General features: G+C 38.5%; 1 protein-coding gene across 4 annotated transcripts in view; it reads right to left on the minus strand.

Annotated features, from left to right (window-relative positions):
- MALRD1 (MAM and LDL receptor class A domain containing 1) overlaps nucleotides 1–21,770 on the minus strand; it is a 2,533,556-nt gene that overhangs the window by 614,315 nt on the left and 1,897,471 nt on the right. For all 4 annotated transcript variants that reach the window (XM_085630825.1, XM_085630827.1, XM_085630826.1 and 1 more), the window contains one exon: nucleotides 3,266–3,538. In XM_085630825.1, the coding sequence (XP_085486951.1) occupies nucleotides 3,266–3,538 (273 nt within the window). The remainder of the gene's footprint in view (nucleotides 1–3,265; nucleotides 3,539–21,770) is intronic.

Here is a 21,770-nt window from a genome sequence, read left to right on the forward strand (position 1 = left end):
TGACCAATGGGATGCAGGGTGCCACCCAGGCGCATGACAACTTCCTCCAAAGTGTGGCATGTTCTTGTCCCAGAAAGCACTATTCTTCTAAAATCCATGATGGCTGAAATTTCAGCAGAGCAGTAAGGCGAAATTAACTCCCAGTATGGCTCATTTGCATTGCTCTCCTCCCCCTAACATCTGCAATTTCCTTCCTTAAACCTGCTATCTGGCTGGGGCACAGAGGATGGGGGTAGGTAGGCCTGGCATTCTCCACCTGCCCTGTCCTCCTTTGAAGCTTTATGACCCCTCCCCCCTGCTCTGGCATCCCTTTGTAGCTGTAGATCTCTATCTAGCAGATACCCTCTCCCATGGATAGTCACTTATCACCTAATCAAGGCAGCTTGGCTAATCCTGTTAGCACTCACCAATCAGGGAAGACTACAGGAAGGCTGGATATTGGCTTACAGACAAGAAAGTCTTCTACATTCTTTTCTGTACAAGGTATGATAAATTCAACAAGGACAATCTGTTAGATTTATCTATACCATTCTTCTAAGTCTTCGAATTATATTTTATTCCCTTCCTAGCAATAATTATGCATGCATAAAATATTGCAATGTTAGCCTGTGGGGTAAGTGTCTACAATGAGGAAAACTTAAAATTGGCTGATTTCCCTCACCAGGGTTTGTAAAACAACTTCTATAAGAACCCTGGTCATAGTCACATAACCCCACCCCTCCACCTCTGGGACACCTAGGGGAGGTCTGGGGGTACCTCGTATGTCAAAATAATGTAGATTATCACTTATAAAGTGCGCATAACACCAAATTCGAGTTTGTAGCAAATTTACCTTTAAGAGCAGTGCTGTAGAGCATGGCTTCTTTTAAAATGACCTCAGGTACTCAGCATTGCATGCATGCAGTGCAAACAAAGCTGCTAGACCCTAATCTCCCATGCCCTATTATATACTACGGTCTTATAGGTAGTTTCAATCCCCCTGCCCTATTATCTACTAGGGTCTTATAGGTATTTTCAACCCCCCTGCCCTATTATCTAAAGGGCTTAAAGGGCAGTCATTCAAGTATTTACTTGTAAAGGCTGAATTCAGAATAACAGACAGCCACTCAGCAGTGCACACATGCAAAGTGCATAAAATGTGTTGTGCTTCTAAACCGAAATGCCCTATTATCTACTAGGGGCTTATAGTCAGATTATTCCCCCTTGCCCTATTACATACTAGGGACTTATAGGGTCTGTCAGTCCAATTGAAACTGTACCCTAATACATTGTGTACCCTAATACAAGTATTGTGTTTTAAACATAGCAATGGCCCGGGCCTGTCAACAAAGCCCAGGGCACAGTCAGAGACAGTTCAGTTCCCACCTGTATCATTCAGCAAAAAATGGGTGTGAACAGGGCGAAAGGACAACTTTCTAACATCAGGATTTGGTCTCCTGGGTTTCACATCAGTGATTAGTGGTAAACAAGCAGTTGTGGCTAACAACTCTGTCACTGCTGTTTCTTTAGCTTTTGTGACCCTGGTGCTGGAACAGGAAGTCAGTCAACGGACTCTGAGTTCACTTCTTCTGTCTGGGGCTCAGGGATGCCCTTTCCTTGAGCATGGCACCAGACACACAGTCATCTATTTGCTAACCCAGGTGCAGTCCAGTATTTGGTGCAGGCTCTCTTTGCCAGGTCCAGGGAACAGCAGGGAAGTCCTTCTTTAGTTCTCTCTCCAGTACAGATATGATCTGAGATCTGGGTGCCAGAGGCACCACTTTTATGCCCATAACAACCTACCCTAGGAGGACTCAGTGACTACTGGTCAATGGGCTATTATGCCCACTCATGATGATTTCCTGGAATGTGTGGCAGCTAGCTATCCCAGAGTGCAACATTCTGCCCTCTCCGTTGGTGGGAGAAGGTTATTTTAACAAAACAGTGTGTTTTTCCCATACAAAACTTGGGAAAACTGACCAGCTTTCTCTAATATTGAAGAAAGAAGGATAGTAACATTGTTATAGCTAAACGTTGGACTTTGGTAAGCATTTTTAAGCCACAATTTGTCTTTTTGTCAAAGATCCTTTGCCTCCAGCCAAATTTTGGGCATATCAGCAACAACCGGCGATAATTATCGCTAAGCGCACTTAGCGTTAGGAGAATTATCGCCGGCTAGTGTGGATTTTTATCACTGAGATAGCGTGCTATTAGCAATGCTTATCTCAAAAGCGATAAAAATCCACACGCTAACTGCCTAACGTGAGATTATCGCTGGAAACCCAACGATAATCTCACGCAATGGCGTTAGCTTGATGATCGGGCCTCACAAACTTAGCCATGACATCCACCTTCCGTAGGATATCATGGCTAAGTCAGTCCTGAAGCAGGCGTAAGGAAAGTAGCGATAACAGGGGTTAACGCTACTTTTCTAGCCGCTATGCTTCATAGCGTGGGGCTTGATGATAGGAGAAATGTCGCATAGCGACATTTCTCCTGTCATGTCAGGTCAGGAACGCCCACTTTGCATCTCATTAGAGATGCAAATCTGGGCGTTAGGAATTCCTACGCTAACGCAGGTTTTCACGCGTTAGCGCGAGCTTGCTAATTAGGCGATAAAATTATCACCGCTTTTCTTCCAAAAACAGCCGCAAAAGGGGCGATAATTCTATCGCCTCACCTTGCTGATATGCCCCTTAGGAACTATTTTGGTTTTCCACTATCAGTCGGAGGAGATTGTACTTTTATCTTTTCTGGATGCTTTTGCATGTAAGGGGTTCGGCTTAATTGAGCCAATGTCGGTTTGTTACTTTTGTTGATGTTTATGCCTCACAGAGAAGGAAATTACTTTATAACCTGTGGTGGAATACCATCCACCCCAATTAATCATTCATTTCCTTACCCTCAACAGAAAAGTGGCTCTGCAGCAACATTTCCATTTTCTCTTCGGTTATATCTCATTCAAACTTTAATATATTTGATGGATAAAAGAATAAAATTACATAAAGTATATCCCCATTTGTCTTAATGTTTTTACATCAAGAAAACCGCTTGGAAATCTTGAGTTATAAAAATATACAGTGTCATGATTCCATTATTAATAATATGTAATCCAGTGTGTAATTTACGACACCCTCTAATATACTTCCTAAATGCTGAAACCTTGTTTAAACAAAAAACACAGCAGTCTGAGTATTTCAAATACCGTTTCCTGAATACAAATACTTGAATTTAGGACATTTGGGTGCATGCAAAATAGTAACCATAAATAGAATGAATGACTTACTGCAGTTAGATTCATCTTCACTAAACTTGCAGTCAGGTACCCCATCACATCGCAGCAGGGATGGGATGCATTCAGTGTCACATTGATACTCATTGCCGTGGCACATCCAGGTGGGACTGGTACTGGGCATCTCAGATGGGCAATTCAGTTCGTCTGTTCCGTCAATGCAGTCGACCTCCCCATTACACTTGGACGACCAGGCCACGCACTGTGATGTGTATATACAAGTGAAATGCTCGGAGCTGCACGCGGAGGGCTGGGGCGGCAATGGGCCTGTGAAAACAAAACGTGTGGGTATACGTTTTCCATACTATCTCATTGCTAGAACAATTATACATGTTTAATAATAAATAAAGATTGCGCGTGGACAGCTATTTCTCGAGGTGCAGAATTCACAGCAACCAACATTTTCTGAGCAGTCTAAATAGTCACTCCAAGAGATCTCCAGTTTAAGTGCTAATGTTAGGTGGTAAATGTATGTGTATTTCAAGGTAGATGCTACCAAAAATAAATGTAGTGGATTAACAAATTAAGTTTGCCAGATTCTTTTTTTTTAATTGCTGTAAAACGGGAAAGAAGATTGGACAAAAAATTTATGTGGCTACCATCTATTTTGCATCGGGATGAATTTAAAACATTTCGAGTTTGGAACTTAATACAAAAGGTGATGAACATACAAAAATCATATTATGGCAAACCTTTTAGTGGAACTATAAACAGGGGTGCTAGGTCACAGTAAAAACTCACTTTCTTATCCCTCCACAAATACTGGTTTGAGCAAGAATTAGACATGTCCCCCACACAGAACCAGAACAAATGCATATTCCACTTTCTTTTTATCCTTCCCATGACAACAATGTACTTTAATCATGCACTGGCTATATACCAAGAATGACTGAATGTCAATGCAATTTCTTTTAAGGCCTTTGAGTGAATATGTTTTTAAATCACCCATTTGTTTGTGTTTTTGCAGTTTGGGTGACTTGGCGATTGTCATGTTCCTTTTGCACCCACAGTTGCTACAAAGAGCCCAACTTGCATCTCAGCACAGATGGTCTTGCAGGTCATGTGTTACAAAACTGTATCATGTCCAGGCAAGGAGGGAAGGCGAAGAAGAAAGGGGAGTGATAGAAATTGAGTTACTGGTTGACTGGGGCGTGAGCTCTGGTCAAGCAGCAATCACAAACCTAGCGCAGGCTCCTAAAAACCTGGCTCTTTTAGCTTTCTCCTTTGCTTCTGTTCTTTGCCTGTTTTGTCCACAGCGCTGGGAGGCCTAGGGGTAGCCATCGCACTCTATAAATATCATTCCATTCCATTCCAGTCAGGGTAAGGCACAAGCAACCACAAAGTAGCCTGTGCTCAACACCCTGGTAGCTTGTGAGAGAGCTGTCAGGCTTAACTAAGAGGCAATGTGTAAAGTATTTATACAACACTTCAAACAGTGAAACAGTGAAAACACCACACAAAAGGATTCCACAACAGGTTAGAAAAATAGAGCTTAATTCAATAAATAAAACAAGACCAAATAAACTCTAAAATAGCACCAAAAAGCATAAAGTGCCAAATGCAGCTATCTGGTCATGTTGGGCCGGGTCTAAGTAAAATGTTCAGGGCGACTGCAATGGAGCGCAGGTCAGATACAGTCCCTGGTTAGTCCCACTTTGGTTTTACCTGCTCATGTTTTGTTCCAAGAGTACTGTTTGCTTTAGAGAGGGTGGTAGGGAGTAAGGAGAGTGTCACTGTTTGTGGTTGGCATGGTGCAAAGAGCAGGCTGAGTGTCATGGTTGGGCGGACTGGACCTTCACGTTGGTGGTCCGCTATGGTGATCGATGCTTGCTATGTGATGAGATGAGCTGGGTGCAGCTTGTGCTGAATTTCAATGTGAGCGGAGAGGTTACTGTGTGAACCAGCCCTTTTGAAGTCATAAAGAGCCCAAAAGCTTGAATTTCTGAGCTCATGAGACACACCAAGGGTCCAGGACCTGAAGGGCACGTCTTGGGGTTCAGGAAATTGCTGATGACAGGTCCAGGAGCTGCTGGTGATCTTGTTATGTTCCTGAGGCTCAGATCAGGAGGCCAGCAGACTAGACCTTTGAGCTACTCTGGCATCCTGGTATCAAGGTGGAGTTGCAGGTGGTCCAGTTCTTCCCCAAGTAGGAGAGCAACATGCAGAAGGTCAGCACAGCAATGAAGAAGCTACTCAGATTAGCAGTCCAGCAGAGTTGCACTATTTGTAGCAGCACAGCAGTCCTACCTGGCAGAGTATCCACAGGTCCTGAAGTGTACTGATGTGGTGGTGTTTAAGGTCCTTCTTTTATAAACAGTTTTGCATTTGAAGTGGGGAGAGGATTCTATAGGCATGCCTTTAAGGTACACAGATGCCCTGCCTTCCTGGATATGGTCCCAGCTTCAGACTAAATACAGTGGGTATGCAGCCAATTCAGGTGTAAGTGAGGCTGGGTCCAGCTCCTCCCTCTCATCCTGCCAGTGATGACCCACCCAGTCACACCTAAGCTTGCATTGTGTGTGGTTGTCTCGGAGGAATACACAAAGCTCAACTTCCAACTACACCCGGTCATGTGACCTGAGACAGGTTGCCAGCAGCAAATGGCGAAGGGAAGGAAATTACAACTTTATAAAAGTGGCATTTTCAGAATTGTAATTCAAAATCCGACTTTGCCATAAGTTAGGATTTTAAATTAGGATTCCGGAGACACCAACAATGAACCAGTCATATCTTTCCATTTGGAACTTATACTTATAAAAGGTAATACGCTAACTCTGTTATCCTATGGGAGAAATAAGCCTTGCAGTAGTGAAAATTGAATACAGGAGTTTTTCACTACCAGGTAATGTAAAACTTAAGAGTACGTTTCACCTTTAAAATACATTGCTCCCTGCCCTCTTGGCTTTCCAGGTCCTACCCTTGGGATGGCATATGTATAAAAGTACATGTAGTAATATGTATATGTATAAAGGTTTGGGCCTGGCAAATGGTGTATTTCACCAGGTCGAAATGACAGTGTGAACTGCACATACAGCCTCTGCAATGGCATGCCTGAAACATGGTTAAAGGGCTACTTAAGTGGGTGACACAGTTAGTGCAGCAGGCCCACTAGTAGAATTTAATTTACAGGCCCTGTGCACATGTAGTGCACTTAACTAGGGAATTTTATGTAAATTATATATGCCAATTGTGTATAAGACAATCCCATCATGTTTTAAGGTGAGAGCACAAGCGCTTTAGAGAGCACAAGCGCTTTAGCACTGGTTAGCAGTGTTGAAGTGTGCAGCAGAATCCAAAGACCAGCAACATCGAATTCAGCAAAAACAATAGGTGGAAGGCAGCAAAAGTCTGGGGATGACCATGCAGAAAGGGCCATGTCCAACAGGGAGAAGCTGAGGGAAAGGGGTGGGGGGGGGGGTAAGCGACAGGGAGAGGAGAGAACTTTGCATGCACCCAATTGCGCTGTGGTGGTGTCACTTGATTTACATTAGTCTTCAAGGTCAGGTGAAGAGTTGTGAGAACAGGCGACTGGTTTTTACCAGTTTCTTCTGAGAGGCTGCACTGAAAGCTACCCAACCTCTTGCTTCTCTGAAACAGCTTAGATAATGGTAAGGTCTATATATGTTTTTATACGTGTTTCAATGCAGGCTGCATCTATCCCTTAGCTAAGGTAAGAAAATAAGTATTCTTACCCCAAGGGTGGCTGTTAGGGAACGGCTGTTCAGAAGGGGCATAACCAGGAAATTAAAATATCCTCACATGAATCATTCAACTTATCTAACGAAGCATGAGAAGTGAGCAAACTCAACTGTCTTTAGGAGAATTAACTTCACCCTTTCATCTTCCTTTCATTATTCTATTCATGCACCCTTTCATCCTGCTGTATATTTGGTCGTACATCCTTTTAAGTATACATTTTCACATCATTATATCCATGCATACATCTATCCCTCCTTTCACCCATTCACCCTATCACTTTCCACATCAGTGCATTCTTCCATCCATTCACTTCACTTATCGATCCTTTGATTCTTCCATCAATCCTTTCACCTTGACATGTATCCTTCCTTTCAATTCTCCATCCATTCTTTAAACCTTTCCTTTGACTCTTCCATCCTATCTTTTACCTCTTCTTCCCTTCTTATTTTTCTTTCACAGTTCTTTCCCTTCAGTTACCCTTATTTTCTGCTCCTGTTTTTTCGTTCCTATTTCTATTACCCATTATTTTGTTCCTCATCCTTGTTTTGTCTTTCGAACCTGTTTCGATCATGCTTACCATTTCTGTTTACTTCCTTATATTTGTTGACCCCATTTTCATCTTTCCTCTTTCATTTGCTGTGTACTTTAGCCCAGCTCCCAAGCTCCTCCGTCATGGTATTCCCTAATGTTTTTATTTATAAGTATTTTGCCTGCAGACCTGCTAACAGTAGAGTCCCATAAACAACGAACTAACGTTTTAGTGGGACCGAGTTTAGAGATCACAACCCCGCTACTGGTAACGCTGTTAGCTGAATGCCATGGTACATGACATTGAAAATGTTTTATATAAACAATTTTGAATTATATCACCATTTATTCATTTTATCTAAATAAAAAATAATACTAGTCCTCCAGTTAGCCGCTGATATTGGAATTTTCTTCATAAAATACATATTTTACTGGTAATGAAAACATTCCTTATTGTCTCCTTCAAATTAAATAACTGTTCTGTTTTCTTCACGCCCAGTATAGCAAATACAGAGCCCATATACATGTCTGTAAACCCATCCAAATATTCTCAGACAATATTAAAGACCCGCTATAAACCACTTGTAAAGGAATACTTGAGTCGCATCATAGCATATGAGAAACTCCAAGCGCCATCACAGGCAGCCGAAGGATGAGTTGCATTTTAGACTTTGTAGACTGTCAGAGCATTCTTTAACGAGCAAGCTCCTGCTGCACTACTTGAATGGCAGACTCACTCCGCGCCAGAAGATCACACCGGCGCTCTCCCTGCGGGCTGAGTCTCTCTCTCCAGCCTTCTGTTTCAACATGCTCTACAAAGGGAACGGATCTCGTTTTATCTGTTTATTTTCTCTCATAAAGGGATGTGTATTCACCTCCTGTGACTAATCTTATATACATGATAAATCACTGGACAGATCTTTAACATTGTCCCCAGATTAGGATTATGTGGCATGGAGAACCATAATGTGCAGCAAGTTTATCTAAACTATACAGCAAAAAGGCAATGAATGCAGCACATACAGAGCCAGTCATTTTTTTTATCCATTTGAGTTTTTATTTCTGTGCATTCTGAAAAATTAGCAAGTTATGTAGCAAATATATATATATATATATATATATATATATATATATATATATATATATATATATATATATATATATATATATATATTATCTACTGGCGGTCGCCAGTAGATAGTTATAGTTAGGACCGTGTTTCCATAGGAAATCTGAAAATTCTATTTTGAATAACTTTGGCGCCGGTTGACGAATCCTCGCGAAATTTTCAAAACTAATGGGGCGCTCCACTCAGCTCCTTCCCTGAAAGTCTCGGGGGAATTCGTCAAGCGGGGGCCAAGAAAAAAGGGGGGTCCGAAAATGCATTTTCCCCATGCATTTTCCCATAGGACCTTTAGTCGAAGGTACAGCCCGAACGGCTGAACAAAATTACTTAAAATTTGGCAGAGAGGTAGTCCTCAGGTCAGGGATGTCCTTTTGCATATATGGAGTCGATCTGTTCAGTAGTTCCTGAGAAAATTGCAGTTAAAAGCACATACATATCTATTGCCGCGCACCGTGCACGCACCGTGCGAGCACCGTGCGAGCACCCTAACGTGCGCGAGCGTAATTCTGAATGGTGGTTATAGATGTTAGTCAACGTTCGAATCGGTCGAAATCAGGAAGTGTCGGCCGCCATTTTGGTTGTTTTCAGTGCGAGAGTGAAAAAGGAAAGTGGCGAACATGAAAAGGGGGCAGGGTAGAGAGTTCCTGAGCCCCCAGCCTTTGTCAAGGGGTCCCTGAAGGACCCCGAAGGCAGAAAAAAAATTGAATTTTTTTTTAAAATCGCGGGGGTGCGCGCACCGTGCGCGCACGGTGAAAAACGAAAAAAAAAAATACTTTTTTAATATGTAGTTTATTGTAAAATAAATATATAAAAAAATAATAATACATACATAACTTAGCATTTAAAAACCGTACAAATTCACTGAAAAAAACATAGGTTTCGCACATGTTATAGTTAGGAATTAGCATTTAAAAAACCTTGCAAATTCACTTAAAAAACCATAGGTTTCACACATGTTGTAGTTAGGTGGATATTTCACTCGTAAAAAACCAATGAAATTCCCCCGTTATAGTTAGTTCAGATAACTATAACTCGCGCGACCGCCACTCTATCACAAGGATGATATCATCAGTGATGTCATGAGTGATGTCATGAGTGATGCCACTGACCATGATTGATGAGTGATGTAATATGTAGGGGTGGGCGAAATTTGCGAAAGTGACTTTCGCAAATTATCACGAAAATGTTAAAAATCTCCGTAAACACGTGGAAATATCACGAAGATGCGGAAGTTTTTTTCCGGCCCGTTCGCGGTATTTTCTGCTTGGTCGCGGCTCGCCATCTTACCCATGCGGTTGCTCGCGGGCGCGGCCATCTTGTTTTCACTCTTCTCGCGGTGCATGATCGCGAGAAGAAAGACGTGATCGCGCGACCAATGACATTACTGCGGGCGCGAACTGTCACGAGACACGGGGATTCAGGTAAGGCGATCACGCGCGCGCGAGAATGTATTATTTTACAGCGCGAGCAAGAAACAAATTATCGCTAAGCTGCGGAATGCGGAAATTTTGACATTTTCGCACTCTCCGCGGAACGCGAAAATGTCAAATTATCGCAATTTCCGCGAGCGGAACGGAAATTTAGCCCAGGCCTAGTAATATGTGACGTCATGAGCAGGATTGCGGGCGCGCGAGTTATAGTTATCTGAACTAACTATAACGGGGGAATTTCATTGGTTTTTTACGAGTGAAATATCCACCTAACTATAACGTGTGAAACCTATGGTTTTTTAAGTGAATATATATATATATATATATATATATATATATATATATATATTCAGTGAAAAAACCATAGGTTTCACACACGTTATAGTTAGCTGGACATTTCACTCGTAAAAAACCATTGAAATTTCCCCGTTATAGTTAGTTCAGCTAACTATAACTCGCGCGCCCGCAATGCACTACTGATGACGTCACATATTACATCACTCATGACATGGTCACTGACATCACTCATGACATCACTGATGACATCTCAAATGACATCACTGATGACATCACTGATGACATCATCCAGTGAATGTGTGTTTTTCTGAAAATTAAATATGTTTTATATATGTATATCTCAAGGTCAATGGAAGAATAAATGGGTATATAAGTGTCTAAATGGATGCTTTGTTTTTGAAAAATTTATTGTGTAACTGACTGATTAAGTGTATCATAGTGAATACATGGCTTACTGAGTAATGTTTAAATATGAAAATATCTGTATCAGTCTCTCACTTTGTGTATAAGTGGCTGCATGGGTTGGTGATTAGCTTCATGGGTGTCTATATAGGTTATTAGTTGTTTTTTTGAGTATCAGTCTGAGTGTCTGTATGGTTCGGTGGGGGGTATTACGTAGTGCATAGGTGCATGAATGAGTGACTCACTGTTTGTATGTGTTGAAGACAGCATGTGTGCAGGACTGTATGGGTGGATGAGTGTGTGTATGGGTGTGTTAGTGAGTGAATGACTGTCTCAATAGTGTCTTTATGAGTAACTACATATCTATTAAACTAGTATATGTGACTATTGGTGTATATAAGTGAGTATATGTGAGAGTGAGAGATTGAAAGAGTTCCTGTATGAATAAGTATGTGTTTCTTTAAGTGATTGTTTTAAAGACTAAGTATGTGTAAGTTTCTGTAGAAGTAAGTGTGGTGGTGTGTGTATAACTGTATATGAAAGTAAATGTATGTTTGATTCTTTATTAGCATGAGTGACTATGTGTGTGAGTAACTCTATGGATGAGTGGCATTGTGTAACAGGATGTATAGGTGTATGAGTACATATGATGAGTGAGTACATGTATGAGTGACTGTATAGGACTGTTGGTGAATGAGTGGATGTGTATGTGGATCTTAGAATTACTGAAGAGGTTGTTGTAACTGGTATTGGTATGTCCATTGTTTTGAAAATTTTAGTCTCTATTTTTGAATGTGTGTATCAAAGGTTATATTAGGGGAAGAGGAGGTCTGCCACTCTGTCACAAGGATGATGTCATCAGTGATGTCATCAGTGATGTCATTTGAGATGTCATCAGTGATGTCATGAGTGATGTCAGTGACCATGTCATGAGTGATGTAATATGTGACGTCATCAGTAGTGCATTGCGGGCGCGCGAGTTATAGTTAGCTGAACTAACTATAACGGGGGAATTTCATTGGTTTTTTACGAGTGAAATGTCCAGCTAACTATAACGTGTGTGAAACCTATGGTTTTTTCACTGAATTTGCAAGGTTTTTTAAATGCTAATTCCTAACTATAACATGTGTGAAACCTATGTTTTTTTCAGTGAATTTGCAAGGTTTTTTAAATGCTAATCCCTAACTATAACATGTGTGAAACCTATGGTTTTTTCAGTGAATTTGCAAGGTTTTTTAAATGCTAATTTCTAATTATAACGTGTGTGAAACCCATGGTTTTTTCAGTGAATTTGTATGGTTTTTTAAATGCTAATTCTTACCTATAACATATGTGATTCCCATATTTTTTTTTATTGATTTTGTATGATTTTATTATTATAAATTCTTATCTTAAATGTTTTTTTTTTATAAAAAACAATTTTTTTTTAAACTTTTTATTCTCTTAAAACACTATGTTTTTTTTAAAAAAATATGCAATATATCAAGTTTTCTCTTTTTTTTTTTACCAAACAGGTAAGATATATTAGTATAACATAGAAAATAATTTTTTTTATTTTTTTATTTTTTATTGCGCGTACTGTAAGCGTACGGTAAGCGTACGGTTTACGCAATGTTCGTAATTTATCTACTCTGGTTGCGTATAGTTACGCAATTTGCGTAGCCGCACGTACTGTGCGTGGGGCGCGTAGGTGTGTACGCTACACGCGTACGTTACGCGGAAGTGTTGTAGAGTGACTCTTTTGCGCATGCGCGCGAGCGCGTGTCTTTTTTACACGCATGCGCACTTTTACCGTAAGCGCACCGTAAGCGTAACGTAAGCGTAACGTACGCGCACGGTGGGTCATGTGATCATGAAACACAACTTTTGATTGGTTGAAACTACTTTCAGTTCTAGAACTCTCCTACACCACACCCATTCCCCTCATTTCTGCTTGTGATCCCTTAGGAGAAGGAGCTGACTTGTCTTTGTGATACGATGGCAGACCAGCACTCTTCTGCTGAGAGTGAGGCTAGCAGCACCACCATCAGGCAGAGAAAGAGGAAACAGAAGAGCTCTTCATATGGGAGTATTTCAGTTTTCCAGAGGGTGAGAAAAAAGTCAATGCTGCCTTGGTGACTTGCAAGCTGTGCCAGCGTGTACTTTCGCGAGGTTATCCCAACAAGAAGTATTCCTTTGGGAATCACACTATGTTGAGACACCTTGAGGATGTGCATCCTAGGACACATGCACGACATACTAGGGGCAACCCTTCAGTAAGTCGAGCAAGCACATCCACAGCAGCTCAGCCGAGTCCTTCTTCGGAAGCTCAGCAGAGCCCTTCATCTGTGGGGGCACATTCACCTTTTTCTGAACCTCTGGAAATGAACCCTCGGTTTGGTAGGGTAACTATGCGGTGTTCATTTTGCCATGATCTAATTGTTCATAGGGAGACCAGTGTTTCCCTCATTAACAACAGAATAGATCAGCACAAATGTCCAACCAGCTAATGTTCCCATACTTCCTTTCCTCTGTCCCTGCAAGAACACAACGGCTCTTTTAAGAGCCAACCTTACCTCTCAACTTTTTTTTATTTTTTCTTTAAAACTTTTTTTTTTTTTTTTACGGTAAGCGTATTTTTTTTTTTATTTTTTTAAAAAACACTAAAAATCAATTACCACATCTCAAGATCCTTGAGGAATTAATAACTAAATACTAAAAATCTTTTTGAGATAAAGTGGAAGAAAGAGACCTTCTAATTTCTCAGTTACCTGTCCCACCCAACAATTTAATTTTTAATTAAAATATAATTGAAATTACTTGAAAAAATGGTTGTTTTTTTTTGAAAATTTTCTTTCACAATCTGAAAAAAAAGAAAAAAGTATTAATATTTAATAAATCAATATATTACACAGTACACGTATTTTCATATTTTTCCCAAACAATTTTTTGCCTTTTTTTTGCTGTTTTCAGAATATATTGCATTTCACTATAAATTGTGAAAGCAATTGCATTCATCATTTAACAGCGGGCAAAAAAAAATAACAATCTCAAAGATTGTATAAAAAAAGCCCAGAATCTCTTTTAACTTAAACATAACATTATAGAAATGCATAATATTCTAAAAAAATATCAACTAATATCAATACTTATTTCTTTAAAATACCGTCTGACATTTTTGTTTCAGAAGTATAATCACAAAAATATATGTCAAATAACTCCACAATACATCTGGTTCCATTTCCTTTAGGCCAAATAGTAATTTTAAAATTCTTTTTTGATTAAATTTCCAATGGTAATCCAATAAAATTCAAAAGTTTAAATTGTACAGATCTCAACGATTCTCTGTAACATTTTGGTTTCCGAAAGATTAAATAATAATTAAATAAGTTCACAATACAATTGTTTACTTTTCCTCATGGCCAAATAGTAATTTTAAAAATCTTTTTTGAATAAATTTCCAATGGCAATCCAATAACATTCCAAAATTTAAATTGTGCAGATGTTACCGATTTTGTCTAAATTTTTGGTTTTCCAAAGTTTCATTAAAAATTTTAAAAGTCCACATTACAATTGGTTACCTTTCCATTAGGCCAAATGATAATTTGAAAAATCATTTTTTTTTTTAAATTCCAATGGTAATCCAATAAAATGGTAAAATTGTTTTGTACACATCTTGCCAAGTCTCTCTAAAATTTAGGTTTCAGGAAGATTAGATAGGAATTTGCTAAATCAAAAGGCAAACGTTGCTTGAAAATCAATTGGGAATCATTACACAGTGTCCAGCCTTTTTCACATTTAAGATAAACTGTGTAATGTCCAGAAGTAACAGTAGGTCCTTCATGGAAAATTATTGCAACTGTTACATAAGTTTTTCCTGAAATTGAAAATTGCTGTCCTGTAAACTTCTTTATTAAAGTATCTAATTTTGAACCATCAGCTTTACATCGTTGCATCATTAAAATTACATATTGTCCGTATTCCTTTAAAATTAACGTTGAAAACATTTCAGATTTACACTCACTGCATTCCATGCTATGATTAGCATCTTTAACTAATTTAGCAAAAGTGACTGTTTTACTTTCTGGCAATGTTAAATAAATAAACCTTTCAGAATCAACATTAGAGCCACATATATTGTAACAGTTTTCACAACTATGTTCCCATTTATAAGAGAGACCAAATACATTTTCAATAGGAACCCCTTCTTCTTCCAGTACCTGAAGAAAAAACATCAAGAATTCCTGTGCGTCTTGCTGTACATTTTGAGAAAACTGTGTTCGTCCTGAACATACATCTAAAAGTTTTCTAATTTCAGTAGCACTTTCTATTTGAGTTTTATCATTACTCAGCTTCTGAAAAAGGAGACTCAACTCAGAACAGAATCTTTTTCCCTGATTTACTATTATCTGCTCTTGCACACTTTCCAGATAAAATGCAACATTCAGCACTACATTAGCGTAGCAGTTGACACCAGAGCTATTTTCAAAATGACATCCTCCACCCTGTTCTTCATTTTCCTTTTTCTTTTTGCTTGCAATTACATCACTCCTCTTTTTTTTCCTCCTCTCTACATCTTCATTACAGATATTCTCATTTCTCCTTTTACGAGAAACTACACGTTTCTCCAACACAGGATACTGACCTAAATGAGGAGCATAGGTTCTTCTTAATCTATTATACTCCTTTACACAATTTGTATCAGCACTAACTTTTGAGTCATCAAAGTCTATCATGAATAAACCAGATAATGTTTTCACTCGTGACAAAGCTACATAAGCCATACCTTCTTTGAACACAGTTGAACCAATGTTCACAAAAGCACAATCTACAGTCAATCCTTGAGACTTGTGAATAGTTACAGCATATGCTAGAGAAAACGGAAACTGCTTCCTACGTACATATAAGTCTTTCACAAGCATGAAACGAACTGAACAACGACAAATGTCTTTAACTTCTTCTATCTGATCAAATTTTATTTTTAAACATTCAATTCCATCTTTTTTCTGATAATTAATAAAACCCACAACTCTTCCCATAGCTCCATTAACTAAACCTTTTTCAACATCCAAATTTCTCCTTAAAAATACTCTACAGTTCATGCAAACATATAGATTTTTTTCTAATCCAGCTGTTTTGGAAATGTTCTTCTCTAGTGAATCCAATTTATTTTTCAGTGTGCCTGTTAATGTGATAGTAATTCTTCCATCCTCAATTTTGTCCACTGCTTCCAATTTCCTGATATCTTCCTTTTCCAATTTTAAAAGCTCCTCATTGAATATTGAGCATTCACGTAGAGTTGGCATTAAGCAGATGACACTTTTCTTTTCTGCAATGTTCTTGTATATCTTCTCTGCAACTAGTTCTTCCTTTGGAAATAAATTATGTAGCAGCCGACTCTGTAATGCTTTTTTGCCAACTTCTGTGAGTAGTCCAATTCTGATATCTTTCAGAATACTTCCATATTCTTCGTTTGCTTGCCTCATATTAGTAGTTAGTTCCTTGTACTCAAAGAAGGACCAAATATTTGCATTACCGATGCTTCCCAATGACTTCTTTGTGTCTTCATGTGTCACAGTATTAAACACTGGTTGTCCTTTAACTGGAGTAAGTTGTAGAAGATCCCCAAAAACTATGACATGTTTTCCACCAAATAACACGTCATAGTCTGTCCTTAGAATTTGCTGCATTCTTAAAGGCACAAAGGCAAGCATTAAGTTAGATACCATGCTCACCTCATCAATAATGAGAACTTGCATCTTCTTCAATACTCTTGAAACTTCCAAGCATGCTTCTCCAGTTAGCTTGTTGTATTGTATTTTGTTCTCATGCTCCACTGGTAACATTAGCAAGCGATGTAAGGTAATTCCTTTTATGTTATAGGCTGCTAACCCAGTTGGAGCAGTAACCACACAAGACAAAGTAGAATCCGTTTTTTGCTGTAGGTAACTTCTGATGACTTTTATTAGGAAACTTTTTCCAGTTCCAGCTTGTCCGCTTACATACATCCTGATTGGATGAAATGATGTGCATGAGCACTCTTTTTTTTCATGTAGAAATCCGTGATCAATTTTGTTTCTGATCTCTTCATAAATTTGTTGCTGCTCTTCATTCAGTTGTCTTTCCAAATTTGGTAAGTCTATAAATTCTTCTTGAGCTTGATTCATAGCCGTTTCAACTTCATTCATGGCTATTGATGCTTCATTTTCAACGATTGGTTGTCCTAGGGGATCTTGACTGAGTGTTCCTGAACTTTGGCTGTCTTGAGAACTGTCTCTAGCTACTTCTGCTGCAATTGTAGTTTCCTGTTCAATTTCTTCATTTAACATTTGCAGATAAGTTGTGAATGTACTGCATTGTATGCTGTCTTTGCAAGCATTAAATGAATCTTCATAGCTTTGAAATTCTCACAGTAGTTCATCCTCTGTACGCCATGGTTTAAACAGCTGTAAAAGAGCCAAGTAGTAAAATTCCTTTTTGTCAGTAGTGTCGCAACTCAGCTTCCTGTGATTTATCAAACTTCCTTTTGTTTGCTTCACCAAACATCCTTCCTCACCAATGACTTTATATTTTCCATTGTTGATGTCTTCTGCGGCTTTCCGTGAATAAATGTAGTTCTGCAGCACTTCATAGAGACACATGTTCTCCAGATGATGACTTCTTTTTGGATAATATGTGTCCAACATGTTTGATTTCAAAATATCTGTACTTTCTGGGTCATTCTCGGCCAAATATTCAATTTCTCCAACAGATTTCAGTACCCGATTTCTCATTGCTGCAAGGCCTAAACTTGCCCAAATTATTCTTCTTGATTTCGAGTAGAGACTTGCAGAAGATAACCTATCTGAACATTCGTAGGATCCAATTTCTCGATGCGATAACATCTTTAAACTGAAACTGTACAGCTTCTTACTGACAGCCTTCTCGTGAGAAATCTCTTCCCACATTTCTTTCAATTCAGTTTTTTCAGATTTAGTAATGTAAGATGTTACATATCGAGCAACAGCAATGGAATTGTCAGCTACATACTGTATATCCATGTTAGCATTCCACATGGATAAAATGACTGGGTTGTAGTCATTTATATTTTTTGATTCTTCTTTTCTTTTTAGGTTGTAGGTATTCTTAGGTGATTTTCTTGTAATAGTATGTCTCACAGATGACATAAAACTGTTTACTCTTCCATTTGAAAGAACAGGTCTAGGAAATCCAAATCGACATTTAGTGTAGTATTTTTCTTTGCTCTTGTATTTCCGTCGACAGTATTTTCCACACCGATGACTTTGGAAACGTAAAACTTGCTCCTTTAACTTTTTCTCTTCTGTGCTTTTTGGTATAGCACATGTTGCATATTCTTCAATGTAAGATAACACTGCTTCATCAGTATCTGTTCCAAACTTTGGGGCATCCTTGATCCACAACAGCATATGAATATGAGGAGCACCTCTTGCCTGGTACTCTTTTCTCCAAAAGAAATCCACTACTTCTCCAAGAGGTGGATTTTTTTTATTGCAGATGAAGGACATCATAGCCTCAAATCTATGATTGAAATATCTGCAAACATTAACCGGATCCAATGAGCACAGTTCTCCTGCTGTCTTGTATTCGATGTTTTTAATGTTTGAATTTTCCTCTCGTAGAAAATCCAGTAAATCATCCCAAGCGTACTCGGCACAGCTTAGGGTAAGGAACCATGTTGGTGTTCCTAAATTCCGTAACATGCATTTTAATTCACCATGGCGTCGGTACCAATATTCATTTGTCCCACGCTGACAAGCCATCAGATTGATCAGTTGTGTTTCCAAATGATCATCTCGGTGCTGCACTTTCTCCATAAAATCCTTAGCAGACACATTTTGTAAATGTACTCCACTTTTTAAAATGTGGTTTACTGCATATGATAATGCAGACAAGTCGCTTTCAAATAAAAGATAGAACAAATAAGGAATACTTTGTCGAAATCTGGGATCTTCTGCATATAGTCTTGTAGTCCGATACTCAGAAGCTGGAATCTGTTCTGGACGTTCATCGTATCGTCCTCCTTTTCCTTTAGGAAACAGCTGGGGAAAACATCCAGCTTCCAAGCTCTCCTCCCATACACTCACGGGAGTTCCTTTTGCTTTCTTCATCTGAAACAGATCAATATTGTCTCCCATAGCTTCTTTTGAATGTAGAGGATGTATGCTAAAATGTTCATAAATTTCTTCTTCCTTTGACTTGTCCACTTTTTCAATTTGTCCAGTTGGTGTTTCTGTGTCTTCTTGTAAATCTTCTTCTTCTTCTTCTATATAAATTGATTCATACCATTTGTTATTCCTTTTCAAATACAAATTTGCTCTTTGTACTTTCCGTACATCTACCAGCTCCTGCCAAATCTTCTTATTCTTTGTAGGTACACCATTAACCAGAATAACTAATGGTTCAGTTTCCAAAGTATCTGCATCAATAGTTTCCATATTTTTTTTCAAATCCAAGGCCAAATACACCACTCTACCTTTTAAACCTCTCAGTAAATCTGAAGGAGGTAATTTACCAGTTTTGGGCTCCATACGTACTATGGTCTGGAACGGATGAACACATTGAATAAGTATAGACTCATATGTATTTAATTCAGAAAGTTCGGCAGGAATAACATCCAATTCTAAATTATTATGTACAGCTCTGGTCGGCATTCTATTTTCCTCTAACTTGTTGTAACAGTATTTACAAATACGCTGATCTTCACCCAATTCAAAACAATTTTCTAGAAATATATATGTGACAAAATCTTTCCACTTATAATTATCTTCATTTTCACTCTTTCTGTAGAGATCAACATTCCTAGTTTGTTTTCTATAATGAGTTCTGCGGCAACAAATACAAGTAATATTTGGTCTTTCATTAGAGATTTTTTCAAATTTTGTTATGTGATCATTAAATGTCTTACTTACAGAGGGTTCTACATTCTCTTCCACTTCTTCCTCATTTACTGTGTCCTTTTCTGCACTGTTTTGTTCAGGACCAAAGTAACAAAACTGAATTTCATCAACAACCTTCTCTACATCTGATACCGATCCACGGAACAGAGCCCTATTCAATTCATCTAACTTTATTGCTGGACTTTTAGCAAAACACAACCGTCTCACAAACTTTCTCATTTCAGTATGATGAGCAGCCAGCATCCTAAAATGATGGAAAACACTATTACACACTTTTCTAGATAGACAAGCCAGAGAATGACCCTGCAAACCAGTATTCTCTTTCACTCTGCATGGATCTAGACTTTGAAGCACCTTAATCTTCTGTTTTACACTTTTTTTACTATATTCTCTTAGAAACTCACGAAATTTATCAATAGATTCCTGACGCACAGTGCAAATACTACTACAATTCCAAGTGTACACTGGGGCTTTAGGACGTCTCCCCATAGCCTCATCCGCCATCACTTGTACCTCATCTCTTGGAACCATTATCTCCTTCTCCATTATGCAACCATTTTTCACTTCATAAGCACGACCTCTGGTGTCAACTGCATGCAGCAAACTATTACTTTGAAAATAACTCTCTTCATTAAAAAAAGGTTCACTACTTGAACTATGCATCCATTTTCCTAAAAACACTTTACAAAAGTTTGTTCTGTTCACTACTCTTTTCCTTTTGCTTTGTGATTTCAGTACATTAACCATTTTATCTAATGTACGCATCCTATTCAAAATTAAAATGAATAGTTTCCTTTTTAATTCTAATGCCTTTGCTGCAATGGCTTCAATTTCTTTTTTTCTCTTGTAATATTTTGCCTTTTGCTTATATTTCTTCACATCCTTTATCAAATTGGACATAACTCTTCTCTGAAAATTTTTCTACGTATCCCTTTAAACGCTGTTTTTCTGTTTAAGTTAATCTTTGTTGTTGCAGAAGGTATATTTGCATTAACTAAATTCTCAATTTTTTCCTGTTTTTTTTTTTTGAAAACATTCTTTCCAGTACAGACATTTTGTACATTTTTCCTTTTTTTGAAGATGTTCTTTAAAAAATCTTTTGTCTGCTTACCAGAAGACTTGTTCTTTTTCCCAACATGAGCATCTCCAACTAACTTAGGTCCTCCAGTTGTCTTCAAATATAGTTTTTTTTTGTGGTCTTTCTTTAGTCTGGATTTTGTAGGCATCTTAAATTTTGTTCACTGCTCTTCAGCAATACCTGAAAAAAACTAAAAAAAAAATCCTTTATTTTAATAAAATATATTACTAAATTTTTTATGATCTTTTCAAATCTTAAAATACTATGTACCCCTTTCCTACAAGTGAAAATCACAATAACACCATCACAAATTAAATATCTAAAAACAATTCCTGTGTGCACACAGAGTCATGGTTTGAAATTAGGCAGAAAACAAAATTTCTTTGCCAATTGCAAAGCATACTTTCTACTACTTTTTTGGCAAGTGATAAGTACTTTTACAGTCTGACACATTTTAAATCCACTTTTCAGATTCTGAAAACAGCACATGTCCAAACAGCTTTTTCAGACCAGCACCATGTGTAACCTGGGTGACTGACTACACTCCAGCAAGGGCAACCAGCCTTAGTGTTGCTGAATGTATTTGCATTACTGACTGCAACCTCAAACCCCACTCGGTTGTGAATACTGTGCATGATTCCACAGGATAAGCAGCTGGGTGTGTGCTAAGAGTCTGCTTCTGCATACAAAAAAATGGCTCCCCCTTTCCATCTAATGCAAATGTAAAATCACCAGAGCAATACGCAATAACTATCTGCCTGTAATTCCTATTTGCACACAGAGTCATGTTTTCACATTAGTCACAAAACGAAATTTCTTTGCCAATTTGAAAGCACACTTACTACTCTTTTTTTTGGCAAGTGATAAACACTTTTACAGACTGACACATTATGAATCCACTTTTCAGATTCTGATAAAAGCACATGTCCAAACTGCTTTTTTCAGACCAGCACCATGTGTAACCTGGGTGACTGACTACACTCCAGCAAGGGCAACCAGCCTTAGTGATGCTGAATGTATTTGCATTACTGACTGAAACCTC

The sequence above is a fragment of the Triturus cristatus genome, chromosome 10, assembly GCF_964204655.1.
Source record: "Triturus cristatus chromosome 10, aTriCri1.1, whole genome shotgun sequence".
NCBI classification, from domain to species: domain Eukaryota; kingdom Metazoa; phylum Chordata; class Amphibia; order Caudata; family Salamandridae; genus Triturus; species Triturus cristatus.